We start from the raw sequence: 17,477 nt of genomic DNA, 5'->3' as shown, positions 1-17,477 counted from the left end.
TCCTCTTTATGGCGCAGTGCGATGGGAGCTCACCAGCTACCAACGGGCTGGACCGCCCCCGATCAGGGCGCGTGAGAGAGGAGGCCCATCGGGCCCTTTGGGAGATCAATCCAACACTCAGATCCTTGTTCCTGGTTCCCCGATATGTAGATTGTCTTGTACAGAGTAAAGCAATGAGTTCTTGCTTGCGAACTGCTCCTGTTCGTGTTTCGCCCCTGCTAATGGCGTCTGGAACGAAGATCGACGCCATGCCATGGTCGGCGTTTGGGACCACAGGACCTGCGACGGCATAAACACGACCTTCATCTGCGACGAGCGCAGCGTAAGTTCCGACTCGGTCGAATCAAACGCCAGCTCTCGCGACTCGTTGACGACGCCGTTCGTCCCCAAGCACCGCCCCGCCCAACGCACCGACGTACGGCGGAGGGGCCGGAGGTCGAATGGCGGAGGACCGGACGCCGGATAGAGAAGCGTCTGGCGTGGGCCACGGGATAGCACAAGGATATTAAGAGGCGAGTGGACGACCCACTGAAACCACAGGCCGCGGATCGCCAGCAGCCACGACGGCGGACGGCAAGTCGGGGACACAGGATAATAACAGGTACAAATTATCATGTAGGGGGTCCTATAAAATTACATATTTACATAAAACTTCCTGAATCGGATCGCGAATAGTAATCGTGATCCGGTTTAGGGGGTCTTATATAAATAGTCGGATCGCGATTATTAATCGGGATCCGATTTAGGGGTTTTTCTGGAAATAGTTAGGGGGTTATCTGACAAATACTCCCGCCGCTACCCCTCCTGACACCGCCGGCGCCGACGTCGATGGCGAACCCGCTGGGGCTTCTACCGCCCCTTGAAATCTTTAACCAGCTTCAGCGGACGCCGCCGCTAGAAACGTGGCGCGCGGGGACACCACCGACTGGAGGCTCACGCTGGACGGGCGCAACCGCCGTGGCCGGCGCCTGAGCCGACCGTCAAGATTTCGGCAGCATCCAACAAGTTATCGCTCTCACCTCCGTGCCGCCGCCCCTCGCTCGCCTCCTCCTCCTCCATGGATCAATGTCGCTGTCGATCCGGTTTCTCAGCATCCGTGGATTCCTATTCGCAAAATTTTGTTTGCGCAGCGGCGGGACGGACGGATACGAAGGAGATAACGAGTTGCCGCGCGCCGCCATCAGGCGGCACGATTCTTCTCTACCACGCCTCGGCCGCGTCGCATAAGCGGCCCGGTTCACAAAGATTTTCAGTCGAGCGCAGCAGCGCGCACAGTGCGAGCAGGGGAGATGACGAGGGCCGAATCGGAGTCGCAGAGCTTGGTCCCTCTCCGTCGTCGGTGACGCCGTGGCGTCCATCCATCGCGCGCCTTGGTTGCTTTGGGCGTTGGCCATGGCACCGTGTCTGATGCCCAGCCGCCGCGCGCACGTGGAATTTGGCCGCCGGCAATAGCTTCTGAAATGGCGACGCCGTGATCAGCGTTCGGGATCAGCCAAGGTTCGTGTGTTCTTCTGTCAGCTAACAGCTATCGCATAAAATTGCCAATCTCACAGGCTTCTCAACTATCACTTTGTTTGATTTGATGCTGTCGCTGCAGAACAACTGCACGCTGGGGATGGGCAGCGGCCAGCCAAGCAGGCGAGAGAGCCTCAGGATCGCCTCGAGGAAGGCGGGAGAAGAGAGGCCAGGGGAGCTGCACTGGCAAGCGACGCCTTCTTCCCCTTCGGTGAGAGGCACCGCTATCTATCTCTTCTCCTATGAAGGTTATGTCCTGTTCGAGGTTGTTTGGTGAAGTGACGTCGCCATCTTGTTTCTTTTTTCTGAACGAACAGGCGCAGCTTGGAAGGACGCCGTTGAGGAGGCGTGCCACAGCGGCATCGGGATCATCTCTCAGCCGCGGGGAAGCAAGAGGGAGAAGAAAGCCGTCTCGTGCTGCAACAAGTACGGCGTGCCGCTCGTCTTCGCCGGCGCGCGGCACTTCCGGCATTAGCGCCGCCGTGTTCATGGCGTTACGGAAATGCAGTTGAGCGTGTGCATGCTCAGCTGAGCTTATCTCAGCCACAGGTTTTCGCAGTCTCGCGATATGTGCGAGCACTCTCTCTCATTGTCTTCAAGATGTATTCCGTTTTTCCATGGGATCGTATCCCCCGTGCCGGCCCCACTTTTTTTTTTTATCCCAGCGCGTGGTCGGCTCGGAGTAGCCGTGCCTGCTCTGTTGACCAGATCTGCCCCATCGCTGAGTGGAGGCGGCGCTGCTTGTGGACCGCTTCGCCGCCGCCCGCCGTCGTTGCCCGCGCCTCGTCGCCAGCTCCTCCCATTGCTGCCTGGAGGGCGGCCGCTGCTTTGTGGACGGCTGCGCCGCCGTCAGTTGCTCCTATTGCTGCCTGGACGGCTCGAGGCACGCGGCGGCAAGTCGCCGGCATCCTCGCTCTCTGGCCCCAAGTTAGTACCTGCCCGCCCGCACTGCTGCACATCTAGTGGGGATTCAGGCATGGCTGGTTATTCGGCAAGCTCAAGCTTGAGGATCCGTGACCCTACTCAAGCACCTGAGCTTCATGTGGGTGCGGTCTACTGGCCTTCCGTCGCACGGCGCGCACACCCAGGAATCCTCAGCGCGTTTTCCTGCACTGTGATATACGATATCCAGCTTTCCCCTACAGTTTCGTCCATTTTCTCACACTTGCGGTTTATGGATTTTGGAGGTTTCAGTTTACAACGTTTTTTTCTTTCAGGCATGCGGTTTATGGATATGGGAGGGTGTGCTTAACGTTTACGCAGGTGAGGTAGTGGAATATTTGCAATTGGAGGGTCGCAAGTCCAAGGACGTGCCGAAACTTAATTGTGGCTGTGGAAGACCTTTTGCTTCCCTTGGCACCCAAACCCCCAACCAGAGCAGATGGCTACATTGCAAGGTACATGGTCAATCCACGCAAGAACAAGAACTGCGTCTTGTTTACACACTTTACTGCATAAAAAATTTCGACGGTGGCGACAAGATCCACACAACCGATGTGAGTCCACTTTCATGTCAACTTTGTTAGGAGTGGACCAGAAGAAGAGTTTCCTCCAGAATAATCTAAGTTTCTTTGGTGATGAACATTCTATATTGAGCAACGCTGACTTGTTTGTGCCGTCTGACTAGCGAGTCACAACAGCAGAAGGACCATCAAGCTCCACAGTCGCGAACAAATGTTCGAACAACTCCTTTGAAAACGTCAGCAACTGAAACGGCCACACCTGCAAAGTCATGCAAACCAACCCTTGGAAATGATCCACGCAACCAAACCCTTGAAAATGATCTACTGGCATCATCAAGGGGAGCTCCAGCTCCAGCAGCAACAAATCCAGCTCCTCCACCTCCACCAGGAACAACTACAACACCAGATCCAGCAGCAACAACTACAACACCAGACTTTTGTTCATATCTTAGGCATAAATACCCTGACCATGTATGGGATTGGTTTGTTTATTTTTTTTGTCGCTGCCACCAATGCTGCATATTACTGACACCCGTAAATTTTGCTCTTTCTGATCCAGCTTCACAGCCGTATAATTGACGCATTGAAGTACCACAATGCAAGGTGCATCCAGCATGCTACCAAGTGTAAGAACACTCTAACTGCAGCCATTGTGAGAGAGAATATGGTGCTCGCTGACAAGTGCATGGAGCATTACGGCGGAAAAGGTGTTACGAGAACTGCAGCAGGGCAGAAAATGAATTGCAATGAACGCCGCAGGACATATGAAGACCTGCTCAGTGGCCCTGAGTCAGGCAATGAAGGTATCATGTAAAGCAAAGCATCCTTGTCTGTATTTTTTGAGGAAAATCATTGTAAACAACACAATTATATACAATTGTATTCACAATGCAAAAACAGCTGAGAAGACAGGTCACCGAGCAAGGCACCAGAAACATTCCACTGCACCTGCAATGTGCAGCTCTGGTTCAAAAAACAACTGCTTTTTCTGTGCCAGTGGTAACCGTCAGATGGCTTTTTGGCGGCCGAGATCGTTCCGTGGGAGTTAAGGGACGCAAGTTTTACGCCTAATATCCACGACGGCGTCGAGTGGGCCTTGCGCCGGCTCCCGGCGACCTTGACGGCGCCCCGCGTCGCCGTCTTCACCTGCGACGCTGTGCTTCCTCCACGGCCGCTGCCGCCGATGTGCAAGCCGCCGCCTGCCGCCGGTTCCTCCCATGTACCGTGTCTCCGCTTGCTTGACGGGCCCTTCCTGGTCGTCTCTTTCGATCTGGTTGCCCCAGGTCGGAGCGACGTAGCAGTAGTAGCTGCAGCCTAGCGTTGCAGGTTTCTGGCGCAGTCTGAATCCCTGATGCTAGGGATGCAGGCTATCACATGCGTCTGATGAATAGGCTTCGTTTGGTGAGCCGCTGAGCTTGCAGGGAACGTGTCTGCTTCATGCTTCAGCCAGTGAGTGTCAATTCTCCCATGCGAAAAAATTTGTGGTTATTGCTGCTGATTACCTGAGACTGGAGGGCATGTGCCAACTTCTAAATGTTTAAAGTTCAGATAGAAAGAGGTTGGCAGCCCTAACGAACACCTACATCACTATGCTCGCTGCCAAGAAACGTGTGATCCATCCTTTTCCACGTTTCAGCCTCCCTGCTTCAGATGAGAGCAGGTTTTGTTTGGTGAGCTGCCGCCCGAAAGGAATGTTTTTTTCTTCAGCACTCAGCAGACAGGCATCAGCATGGCTGATGGCCACTACCATTGCTGTCAATTGCCCCCAAGCTAAATTCCTGCGTGATTGCAACTAATCACTGACGATTTTGTTTGGTGGAAATCCATCTCTGAATCCTGAGTTTCAGATAGTGGCAGCCTGGCAGCTGAAGTGAACGTATATAGCAAGGGTGTGGGATCGATCCATCGTTTTCCACGTTTGAGCATGTGGGAAAAGCTGGGTATAATGACCCGCACAAGTCGACACCTGTTGATCTCCCTCGACTATTCGTGCCATTTCATAAAGCTGGGGGCTACAGAGAAACGGATTCCTCTATGCGTTCATGTTGCTGTCTGCCAGTGTGCTCCCTCTCTTTCTGATTGACTCATCTGTCCTTCAGAAACCCTTTGCTTTTGCTGTATCGGTCGTCTGAATCGGTGATTAGCTTTTAATATGCTGGGTTGCCCATCCCTTCTGCCTCAGCCGCACCTGTAATTGTAACTGTGACTCTTATCCGTCCGGTCTGGTCGTGAAAGGATGCAGGTGCTGAATTTGGGAGGATGAGACCAATAATTGGGGTAAACCAAGAGGAGTGGCACACTGGCACTTGGCAGGCTACCTTCCCTTTCACTGGGGTATCTTCATCCGTACGGCGATTGATGTGACCTAGACCTCAACTGCAGAATCGGCAAGGCTAGTACAGTAGAATACTGGATAAATCTGCTAATTGATAAGTCTAAACTTTAGCACTTGATCCAAATATCCCCTAGATAAACCAGTATATGTGAGTACTAGACTGCTAGTAATGCTGCAAAGCTGCCACATCATGCAGTTAGACGCAGAAGCAACGTTGACTGAACTCTAACCTTCAGACTACACCACCCGAAAAGCAGAAAAACGAGAAGAAAAGTGTTCGGGAACTGGGAATTCTTTCAGGAGCAAGCTGATGAGTGCAGAGTGCTTTGCAGTTGTCCTGCCTGATTCACAGGTGGTTGGCAAGAAAAAGAGTCGAAGGAGCTCAAGGAAGGAGAAAAATGGTAGGAGATTAATGTTGCAAGGAGCCAAGGGCAAGGACGGTGTCACAGTCAGCACATGACACCACCACCACGCCGCACCTCATCGTATCTTGAGGAGCAGACAAAAGTCGCGGGCTCGCGGCGGCATCAGGGCACTGGGCGCGGGTAAAAGAAAGTTGCTGCCTTTCCTCCGGCTCCTTTCTAGTGCGTGGAGGTGGAGCAGTGGGAGCAACAGCTACCTTGCCGTGTCCTCCTCTTCCTCTCCTCCTGTCGGCAGCAATCTCCGCGGAAACCGAGCTCCATGGCCGCCGCAGCCGGGCCGTAGCGCCGGCCGGTGAGTTCTTTCTTACTCCGGCTCCTCGTTTCTTGCTGGCCCGTGCTGCTATTTCGAGCCAGTCAGTGTGCGTGCAAAACTTGTATTTTAGCTTATTTTTTTATGTGCTACTGGGGCTCTTTGGGTTTCGCAAAAATTAGAGTTTGGATTGTTAGAGAACATGGGCGGGTTCCTTGGTTATATCCTGTGATTGTTTTCCGTGGCTTCTGTACTTCTTAGTTTGGTGATATATATGTATCAGATTTTGGATCTGGAAGCAGAAATTGTGCTTGGTCCAGTGCTTCATTAGTTTCTGTCTGTCAAATAGCTCCAGACTAGGATTCCTACTTGAATTGTTTTGAGGTGCTGCACATGCAGCGCCATGCTAATGTGCGATTTGGATAGTAAAAAAATAACTTAGCAAAAGACAAATTCATGAAAAGGGACCTTTCAGTTAGGCTGTTTTTTTTGTTAACTTAAGTATTTAAAGTTTTATTTTAAGACTTCAATCCAGTTAGTCTTCAAAGCAGCTTGCTAGGTAGGTTAGCCCACCAAGTTATGAGTATTTTGATTTTTGTAGAATCGTAGATTATACAGGGACCTCGGTCCACACTTCTATGAATTGCTCACTGCTAGCATGAGCGTATTAGGTCATCTCTAGGATTTGCTTAGATTATCTCTTTCCGAAGCTGAATGGGTGAATTGATGTGAGTGGATTAATATAATTTCAGTTGCTCTGGTTCATTTTGAGCCATGCAGTGACGTCTAAAGTTCTAAGTAGTGCTTAAGAGCTCCATGGGACTGGGAGTGTGGCCTTTTTCCATTGGTTTTCTTAACGCAACACATGAGGTAGTGCATTATCATTGAAGAACACAAATTAGTGAGTCATTTTTGCAATGCACTCCATTTTTGCAATGCACTCCATGCATACGTCCTTAACATACCTAACGTCTCCTTGCATGACTTAGTGAGTCATTCATTGTCTCTCTGAGCTAAACAGGATCTTCTGCTGTTCTAAACCAGGCATAATTATTGATTCTCGTGAGGGCTCTCATTCTATAACTCAAAGTGAGATTGTTCTTGCAAAACCCACTGCCATGGTATATAAATTTGAAACTCGTTCCTTTTTGTTTTTCTTTTATATGGCCATCCTAATTGACAGTTTTCTTTAAATTTCCACTTGCTATTACCTGCCTAGGCTGATGGCAAGTATGAGCCTGCTAGAGAGGGGTTACCTGATGGTTGGTTGAAAGAACGCAGACCTAGAAAGAATCGATATGGATCTAGAATCAAGGGTGACATGGTAAAGTGTTGTTCTCCTGATTCAATTGTGAAAATGTCTCAAATTGATAAGTTTCTTTTGGCCTTGTTTTTCTAACATGTCTATTTTATGGTTTTCATTCTGATGCCTTACTGTCTACATAGCCTTTCGTTTTGTGACGGTAACTGGTCGATTCATTTTATTCACAGTTCTATATTGACCCAATCAATGGATATGAATTTCGCTCTCTTAAGGATGTGTACCGCTATATTGAATCTGGAGACATCAGTCAATGTGTTACGTTGCCAAACAAGAGAAAAATTGAGGACCTGCATACTGCAGGGGACCAATCTGATCGTGTAAGTTGTTTCTTTGTGCTTTACCTACATCTGTGTTTCTCCTTGTTAGCTACAATATTGGAATGATACAGTGATGCAAATCACCACGAAGTTTGATTTTAGGTAGTATTTTGGATTTCCTATATGCACCAAAACATAAACATTGTTCCATATGATGCATCTTATGTTGACATAGGTCTGCTAAATTATTGTGGTGCTGTTCTGGCGTGACTTTTGTATTCCGACTAAGTGAATTGGAAAGATTTTTTTTCTTGTTGCCTTTTCTCCTTCAGTGGTTGGCCACTACAACTGCTGATCTTTGTTTTATAAAATTCAGACAGGAAATCCATCAGATCATAAACAATCGGATGCAGCTAATGAGTCTAATCAATATGATATACCAAGAGGTACCAACACACTGAGAAATGTCCAAAGGGAAACTGTTCGAGTTGAAGCTACAGAGTCCAAGAGCATCCAATCAGGCTTGATAGAACACACTCCAGGGAAAGATGAATCTGTTACCAGAACTGGAGAGAATGTGGAGCAGAAAACCAAGGAAAAGAAACGCAAAACTAAACCTGTCAAAGGGATTGCTACACCTCTTCGATCATCACCTCGTTTAGCTGCACTGAAGATTAGCCAGGAGGCAAATAATAATGCGCCAAGAGATGAACCTATTAGCACATATTCAGACATCACCAACCAGTCACAAAAAAAGCAAGTCCAGAAACCTAGGCGAAAGGCCAATTCCTCTGTACTTCTTGAGATGAAAGATGGAACACCTACCGCAAGTTCTTCGGAAAAGTTTGAGGACAAATACCGTTCAGTTCCCAATCAAGTTCAAGGAGCATCAGTCCCATACTCTTCAGGAGATGTTGGATGCCACAATGCACCAGCTGAGACACCTGTTCTGCCGCAACAAGTTGGACAAGGTGAAACCTCTGATAATATGCCTGGATCTGCCCTGTCGACGCTATTTCGACACGTCTGGTCAGATCCATGCCTTGTGTTTGCGTTCAGGACTCTGATGGGTGATATTCCTGTTCTTAATGACACTTTAGCATACCGATCTTCCGCTTATGATGGAAATAGAAACTACTTCATCCCACCTCAGAACTTGAATAAAGGGGCAACAACCAATTGGTCTTCTTCGGCTTATGATGGTAACAGAAACCAAATGCAAGTCAATCATGTTGGTCTGTCAGTGCCAAGGCCATCAGATAAGTTCTACGGCAGTGGTTGGTTCCCTCCCCAGTGAATTCCATCTGGGCGAACATTGGAATATGCAACAAAGTTCTTACCTCGCCATCTCATATCCTAATTGTAGTCTTCTTAGCACTCTGTTAGGGATCTCGACAAGGATGCACGTTGGAAACAAGGCTGCAGCTTGTAACTGTGTAGAGGATCCATCACTAATAAAGTAATATGGCTGTCGCATGCTTTCTTGCGCTCATGGGATCAGTCTAATTCACAGGAAGCAAAAGCAATCGCCACTTTCTTTTGTTTGTATTATTGTAGCATTCACTTCTTGTGTCGTTAGAGCAGACTAGATATGCTCATAGTACTAATACCCCTCCCTGAATTTGTGATTGGGGTTGTAACCTGTCTGAGACCAGCAACTCCAGTGTATAACTTTTCATGTGCATTGCAGCATTGGACTCAGTTCACGTGGATTTGGCTCCTGACCGCTTTCTCTCTTTTTTTTAAGGAAATCCTGACTTCTTTTTTTGAGGAAATCCTGAGTTACTGCTTTTAGTTTCTCTGTTGAATTGAGTAGAATATGCTATATTGATGTGTACTCTCTTCATTGATTCGTTGAAGGTACTTGAGTGTGGTTGGCAGCTCTGCTTGTTCTTTGTTTGGGTTACCACACTGCGGTTGGGTTACAACTAGTGATGCCTACATTATTTGTTGGGAGATGCATTGGATGCCATGGAAAGTACTCAAGTACAGATCACCGGTCTTATCTCTGCATGCTTGTGGTCCTTGAACCATTTTCAGAACAGTGATAAGACACACCTAAAGAATTTGCTGTTCCGAGAGGCCCAGGCACTGACATGTTATATTAGGGCTCGAAGTTTCCTTGTGAATTTGATGTGTTGCCCTTTTCTAAATTCTCCTTTTACCAGAAATCTTTGGACGATGATCTTGCAATAATGCAATCTGTCTGATAGCCGTGGGCTTTATCATCTGTAAAAGTTCCCGGCTAGTGCAAACAAAGCTCTGATTGGGCCTCCAAATGGAGTATGCAGATAGAAAGTTAGTCAATGATTGCTTGTTATTCTGAAGCTGCAGATGTCATAACAAGCTGAAGATTCGGCCTTGCCATCTGATCCCATGCTGTCTCATGATGAGATGCAACTTTTAACAGAATAATGTTGGCCCAACCCACAGCATTAAGATAAAATAATGTCCTGAGGCTAACCAGCAAGAAGGATATTATTGGTTATCGTATAGTAATACGTGTGGTACTTACAAAGCCAAAAGACTTTTGCTCTAGGTCAGCTGTCAAATTTTCACCAAACATTTATTCTTTTCCTTTTTTTCTCGAATACATTTATTTTTTCTTGCAAACTCTGTTTTTTGTTATGCGTGCTAATATATATCACTTTATAAAATTGATTCTCATTCCTAAGTTTTTTTTTTCCCGAAACGCATTCTTAAGTTTTCTGGTACACCGATAAATCGGTTTATTTTGTGAGGAGATTTTGTGTGTGTGTGTGTGTATGTGTGTGATATGACAAACTGTTGTTGTGCCGTGCAGAATTGGCCCCAATTTGGCAATTTCACAAGAAGGGAGACCAAACAATGCACTGAACAGTGAACACCGATCAGAACTAATAAAGATCCAATAAGTAAAAAAGTTGATTCTGTTTAAGTAATTAAATATAGGTTGAACTTAACATGACAACTTGGACAAAGAAAATTTCCACGTTGCACTAGCTTCTAGACAAAATTTCAGACTTGAAAGGAATAACATGGATGGATAGAGGTGGTTGAGAGTTGAGACCAAGTTCATGCCTATCTACACACAAAGCATTCCTTTCAGCTTTTCCTAAAAGGTGCTAACCGAATTCTAACAAGGACATCATGTCAAAATGTCAAATTAACCAACAAGGCAACAACAGGCAAAGTCCTCTTCTCTAGTTCAGAGGTCAAGTTTGTTGCAACCATAGGTCCTTGCACGACAGCGACTCCAGACCTATGAACGAATGAATGAACCGAAAAGAACAGCGACGAGTTCACGAGTCAGAGTCAGTACAGCAGTGGCCACTGTATCCTACGCCCTACTGCACAATGCAATCGCTAAAGCCGATTAGGAGCACCAGAAACCAAAACGCTTTACTCTGAAATCTGCAATGATAAGGCCGACAAACCCGGCGTTTTTGTGGTCCATGATCACTGCAAATCATGATGAGCATCAATGATAGTATGGTACTGAAATTTTTTTAGCATTTTCAGTATCGTTCTTCAGAAGTCGTGAGAAAGATGCAGGAGCATACGGCTCGTGACTCGTGAGCTTCTGCTGGTATATATTCTTGCGTGCCTGCAGAGCAACAAGCCAAAGCCTGAACATTTCAGTGCCTTTTCTTCCCTAGGCCGATCCGATCCCATGCACGCTGCATCGCCCGATCTGTGATGTGAAAATCTGCCGTGTCTGCTACACTACCGGCTGGTTGGTGCTCGCCAGTGCGGCTGCATCTCATCTCATCTGCCGTCCAGAGATAGACAGGTAGTTCCTTTCCGGCGATCAGCAGCAACATTCAGCAATGCTCTCGCCACTTGGTGATGGCCTGCAAGCTCGAGAACTAGTGACATGTCACCAAACCATGGCCATCGGTTGATAACTTTTATATGGTTGGTGCCTCCATCAGGAATGCTCCCAAACCAAAAGATGTCAGATATGTTTGTTTGAGATCTTCAACTAATAAAATCACACATTATGCAGATGTAGGTAGTATGTCAGCTTGGATCTTTCTTTCTATCCATACTTGTGTTTGTTCATGTTTTCACATCATGGATTCTGGGTTGGTGTTGAGTGAGAAGCAAGTAACTTTCTCTCTTTTTTTCAGAGAGGAGGGGGAGGAAATAAGCCTGGAAATGGCAACCGACAAAAGATCAGTGGAAAGACAAGCTGTAAAAGCTACCATTGCCCAGTGGGTCAACCAGTCAGAGGGAAAAGACAAAGAAAAATTGCTCTTCTCTGGGCAAGAACTAGGAACCGGCTTGGAATGGAAGCCTTTGATCATCCGGCAGATTGGTGTCGGTGATCTGCTGCAGCTAGATCTGCCGGCACCTTTTCTTCAGTTCCATGTACTGAACTGTTACATCATAAACATGTTTTGATCATTGAGATGTTCAATGGATGTTCCTGGGGTTAATTTCTTCACTATGCTGAATTTGATACCATGAGGAAGTTTGTAAATAGAAGGGAAAATTTGTAAAGAAAGAAAAAAAAACAGGCCACGGATCGAAGTGGCTATCGTGTAATGGCTACGTACGACGGTACCGATAGTTCTCCATGAATGGAAGTTTTGTGATTGCTGGCGCTTGGCAGACAGCCATGTAAATGCTGACGTGGGCGAGGCGAGCATGAATGCAAGTTTACTGATGGCCTGATGGGAACTCCCAACTGGGAGAGGTAGGTCTGGCCATCAAGAGGAGCCTGCAGACGACGCGTCAGGGAGTCATGCTCGTGTCGTGCAGACCATCTCATCAGGTGGGCAACTCAAAGCAGTGCTGTGTTGTCCTGCACATGCTCCGTGCTTCCACCATTGGAGCAACTTCCCAAGGACTGCATGGTGAATTGCAGGATTGGTGATACTGTCCCATGCTGCTGCATCTATTGCTATTGCTACTCCTATCTCCTGTCAGTACAAAGGCACAGATTAGGTGCCCTCTAATGACCCTCAGTGTCAGTCAGACAGTGGGTTGGGTGGGTGGGTAGGTGATGCTTTATCCTCTGCGTCATGTGATTAACTGATTAAGAAACCAGAAACAGAAGGGACCTGATATGGGCAGGCACTGGTAAGGAGACGGATGTTCTTCGTTTAGCCATCCTCGGTCATTGCTCCGGAAGCCATAAAGGCTTTCTTTCTGTTTTGGTGCCTGAATCTGCAAAAATTTACTGTAGTTTTAAACCAGAATTTCCTGAATAATTCTCATTCTGAAGATCCACCGCAGTGCCAAACTGAACCTGCAGAAAATGAAAGAGGAACTGATGGTACTTAAGGAGGGTTTACAGTCCTGACCAATATATAACCATATCCATACAGGAGATGACAGGATTAGATTTTTTTTTTGTTGGAGGAACTGTCCAACGGCATTCGCTGTAATCTGCTCGCGTCCAAATTAATCCAGAGGGATGAGATGAGAGTGAGGCTGATACATGCACAGGGATCACGCGCGGTATATAAACGCGCCGCGCAGGCGGCCACCCACCGGCGATCCGAGAACAATCCGTCGTCCGAGTTGGCATCTTTGGCCAAACCAGTATCATTGCCCAATCACAGATCTCCCCCCCTCTCTCTCTAATATCTCTTTCTCGCCTCCTCCCTCTCATCTCCCACTACCTGCTCCTGCTGCTTTGCTTGGGCGCTGCGAGGGGAGAGAGGAGACGAGATGAAGGAGGAGATGGTGGTGGGCTTGTCGGCGCCGGGGCCCGTGGGGAGGTGGGGCGCCGCGCCGCCGCAGGCGCTGCTGGAGAGGATGAAGGACTACGGCCAGGAGGGCGCCTTCGCGCTCTGGGACGATCTCTCGCCCGAGGACCGGGAGCTCCTCGTCCGGGACATCGAGGTGAGCAACAATGCGCGGTGGTTTGGCCTGTGCCGGGGCCAGGATTTCGCGTTCCGCGGGAAAGATTTGGTTTTACCTGGAATTTCGCGTCAAGGTTTGTTCTTGCGTTGGAATTAGCTGTGTGGTTGTTATTTTGAGTTCCGGTTGGTGATGAACTCTTCCTCCCCCACTCGTCAGGGCCCGCATGAAACTTCGTGTTTTTTACTAGTTTTTAAGGATCATTTGTGCATAACTCTAAATCTTTCATACTGGGGATAGGAATTCCGTGCAGCGCCTTTGGTCCTGAGTTGGAATTCTGCACATACATTTCGGTCTAAGCTGGAATTCTTCACGATTATTTTACTTACTGATTTTCAGTAGTTAAACTAAGATTTATGGATAAAGATGATTTTTTTACTGCAGTTTCAATCTGTGCTTTTGGACATTTTTCCAGTTCCCATCAAATTTTCCATAAACTCTATCATTTTGGGGGAGTTTTAAGCTTACCACTCCGACAATTACTAATTCATACTGTCTACTGTATTTCCGCAGAGTGTAGATCTTTCAAGGATCGATCGGATCATTCGACGCTCACTTGGATCACAAGGTGAGCGGTGGACGAATATTCATTGCTCCAATGTAGAACGCTATGTCACGGGCATTAAATGGCAACCTCCTTTATGTACTTATGTGGTGTTCATCCTAATCACAGGCATGCCGCTTCCGGCCGTGGAGCCCGTGCCGGAATCCAATGTCTCCAAGGTGGAGGACAGGTCTGCAGAGGACAAAGAAAGATGGTGGAAGAAGGGGCTGAAGGCCATCTCCGAGGGGAAGCTGGCCGTTGTCCTTTTAGCCGGTGGTCAGGTACTCCGGATTCTGGGATGTCTTCTCCTAGATATCGCCTAGCATATCTATTTTTGCACTGAATTGGGAAATAATATCTTCATGGTATTTCTTCTAATGTTTTGCACAGGGCACTCGACTTGGAAGTTCAGATCCTAAGGGATGTTTCAGTAAGTTGGTTTAACCTGGATCCTTGTTCGTTACTTACCGCATATCTGACATGTGCAGTGGTATGGGTTTTCTTTTCCCATTTTGGAACCATATAGATGTATGCAATTGCTGCTGTAAATTATTTCTTGCTCCATATGATATAATTTTTTGGTCAATGGGGACCAGGTATTCTCCATGCTATCTATTTATGCTGTGAAATTTTATCAAAAGCACAAATGTCGTATACTTCCTCACCTTTGTTCCTCCATTTTATGGTGTAATTGGCCTTTTCCTAATAATTTGAACTCCCATCGTGTTTGATGGATCCTTACTTGCGTTTTTGCCTCAGATATTGGGCTTCCATCTGGAAAGTCACTTTTCCAACTCCAAGCTGAACGGATTTTGTGCGTTCAAAAGCTGGCTGCTCAATCTAGTGAAAGTAATAACTTTTAATGCACCCACTTTCAAGTTACTTATCTGTTCTTTGCTTCAGATATTCACCCTCAAATTGATAATAACTTGCAGGTCCAAGTAACACTGTGCCGATCCACTGGTATATAATGACAAGCCCCTTTACGGATGCTGCCACTCGCAAATTCTTTGAAACCCGTAGATATTTTGGCTTAGACGCTGATCAAGTAAGAGCTACTATTTTTTTTTTTTGGCTGTGCTATTCCAATGCTTTCAAGCAAATGCAGACCTCCAATTCATAGTAAGAGGTTTGTTTCATGATTAGGCTTAAACCTTTTCTTGGCAGGTGACATTTTTCCAACAAGGCACACTTCCATGTGTTTCTGCTGATGGTAGATTTATTATGGAGACACCATATAGGGTACAATCTTCTTCTACTTCTAAACTTTCTTTTGACCTTGTACAGCCAGGAGTCACAGATTTTGGAGTTTGCAATTTGATTTACGAGTTTGCTCATGGAGTGCAATTGCTGATTTTAAATTTTAAATTTTACAAAATTGTTTTGATACTGAGTATTTCCAATGCTAAGTTGTGACATTCTTGTTGTCCATGCTATGCTGAAAACTAGGTAGCGAAGGCTCCTGATGGCAATGGTGGAGTATATGCTGGTAATCCCCATAAAAATGCAGAGCCAATCAATCATTTACAAACTTATCCTTTAAGATGATTCGTTTGACTATCATATAACATCTCACAGCTCTGAAGTCCAAAAAGTTGATGGAAGATATGTCTGCACAAGGTGTGAAATATGTAGATTGCTATGGCGTTGACAATGCACTGGTGAGCATGTGTATTTTGGGAGATATCCTTTTGTTTTGTTTTCCTTTTCTTTTTCCGACTAAAGCCATGTTATAGGTTCGTATTGCAGATCCGACATTCCTAGGGTACTTCATTGAGAAAGGTGTATCCTCTGCTGCTAAAGTTGTTAGGAAGGTGCAGTCCAATACTTCTCATTCTTCATTGACTGGTGGGCTACCATTTATCATAGCAATGCACCTCATTGATAGTCAATTGAATACTCAACAGGCCTATCCACAAGAGAACGTTGGGGTATTCGTTCAACGAGGTCGCGGTGGACCTCTCTCTGTAGTTGAGTACAGTGAAATGGATGCAGCTATGACTACTGAAATTAATCAATCAACAGGGCGCCTCCGTTATTGTTGGAGCAATGTATGATTATATCCTTGGCTTCTTGCTCCCCTTCCCTCCTTCCTCCATCTAAAGCATAAGCATAACAACTGCATATTTTCTCTTTCCTCCTTTTGTAGATCTGCCTGCATATGTTCACTTTGGACTTTTTGAACCAAGTGGCAAACAGCCTTGAAAAGGACAGTGTGTGAGTATTCTCTAGTTTGCCTCCTTAACAAATTTCAGAAACCTTCTGAAACCACATTAGTTATGTAGTTGCAAATATGGCTTTGTAACTCATTAATGAGAGAGTGACAGACTTGAAACAGCACATTATATTTTATAGAGTTCTACATTGTGATTTTTACTATAAGACATGCCATGGGAAGTAATTTTACCTGGCAATGACCAAGTCCGACTATACATTATATTGTAATGTAGACCCTGATATTTGTAAAATTTTGTGGCCAGATACCATCTTGCTGAGAAGAAGATTCCTTCCATCCATGGGTATACAACTGGCCTGAAGCTTGAACAGTTTATATTCGATGCTTTCACTTACTCCCCATCCACAGCACTTTTTGAGGTTTGAATTTCAACTAATAATAGGATACATGTTGTCTATCGATGCTCTCTCTTAAGAGCAGTAAACACTTACCGGATACATTTCTGAATATTTTCAGGTCATGCGGGAAGAGGAATTCGCACCAGTAAAGAATGCCAACGGCGCAACATATGACACCCCTGATAGCGCGAAACTCATGCTGCTCCGTCTCCATAGCAGATGGGTTGTCGCTGCTGGTGGCTTCTTGACGCATTCTGTGCCCTTGTATATGACAGGTAATTTTTCTCCCGGTTCCTATATTCAGAAACTTAGCAGGGGCTTTTAAATAGCCAAAAATAATTTACTTAACTGACCATTCCTCACATTGGCGCACCATTGCTTTTGGCTCATAGGCGTCGAAGTTTCTCCACTTTCCTCCTACGCTGGAGAGAACCTGGAAGCAATCTGCCGCGGGCGAACATTCCATGCGCCGAGCGAGATATCCTTTTAGGTAGGGCTGTTCATGACAGCAAGAGCTGTGTAACTGCAAAACGAATGTAAAGGATTGCAGGATGTGCATGTTTCCTTTTCTAGGCATGAGATGGATGTGGATGGCCAGGTTGTTGTACACTTGTATGATCTGTGCGTGTTGTGTAATTGTAGCCCTCGGATTCTGAATTCATCATGAGTTTTCTCGCACACACTCTTTGCAGTGCCAGTTCATGGCCAGGGACCTGCTAATCATCATTTCAAGCCTTGTTCAAAACTGGAAGGCCGTATACATTTCATAAGATGATCAGAAATTTGCAAAAAGCGTACAAATGGCATTAAATCTTGCACAACACGTACAAATGGTCTCGCACTGTCGCAAACTGAGCGTCATATGCAACAAATCTGCCACAGCTGCGTCTGTGATCCACATATCCATCAAGGCCTCCTGATCCTCAACCCCGGCAGTGTC

General features: G+C 46.6%; 3 protein-coding genes across 3 annotated transcripts; all 3 read left to right on the top strand.

Annotated features, from left to right (window-relative positions):
• Window positions 1-253: 253 nt before the first annotated feature.
• LOC112900850 lies at window positions 254-4,737 on the top strand. The gene is made up of 7 exons (XM_025969642.1): window positions 254-322; window positions 1,598-1,763; window positions 1,862-2,064; window positions 2,733-2,912; window positions 3,156-3,449; window positions 3,538-3,781; window positions 3,879-4,737. Exons 1-7 carry the CDS (start codon window positions 254-256, stop codon window positions 4,025-4,027), a joined length of 1,305 nt encoding a protein of 434 aa, XP_025825427.1. The 3' UTR covers window positions 4,028-4,737.
• Window positions 4,738-5,773: 1,036 nt separating this feature from the next.
• On the top strand, window positions 5,774-9,341 carry LOC112900849 (the record flags this gene model as incomplete). Its single annotated transcript, XM_025969641.1, has 5 exons — window positions 5,774-6,027; window positions 7,007-7,106; window positions 7,205-7,309; window positions 7,477-7,626; window positions 7,943-9,341. Coding segments are annotated over 5 exons (1,530 nt in total), but the record flags the coding sequence as incomplete, so codon positions are not given.
• Window positions 9,342-12,995: 3,654 nt separating this feature from the next.
• LOC112899752 (UDP-N-acetylglucosamine diphosphorylase 1-like) lies at window positions 12,996-17,263 on the top strand. Its single transcript, XM_025968351.1, has 15 exons — window positions 12,996-13,401; window positions 13,933-13,987; window positions 14,093-14,244; window positions 14,354-14,393; window positions 14,723-14,812; window positions 14,899-15,011; window positions 15,131-15,205; window positions 15,413-15,452; window positions 15,542-15,624; window positions 15,700-15,777; window positions 15,871-16,014; window positions 16,113-16,180; window positions 16,444-16,558; window positions 16,656-16,812; window positions 16,930-17,263. The coding sequence occupies exons 1-15, from the start codon at window positions 13,228-13,230 to the stop codon at window positions 17,025-17,027; spliced, it is 1,482 nt and encodes a 493-aa protein (XP_025824136.1). The 5' UTR covers window positions 12,996-13,227; the 3' UTR covers window positions 17,028-17,263.
• The last annotated feature ends 214 nt before the right edge of the window (window positions 17,264-17,477 follow it).

The sequence above is a fragment of the Panicum hallii genome, chromosome 7 (assembly GCF_002211085.1).
Source record: "Panicum hallii strain FIL2 chromosome 7, PHallii_v3.1, whole genome shotgun sequence".
NCBI lineage: Eukaryota > Viridiplantae > Streptophyta > Magnoliopsida > Poales > Poaceae > Panicum > Panicum hallii.
The sequence above is the reverse complement of the archived record's forward strand: the minus strand, read 5'-3'. Positions and strand labels throughout refer to the sequence as shown.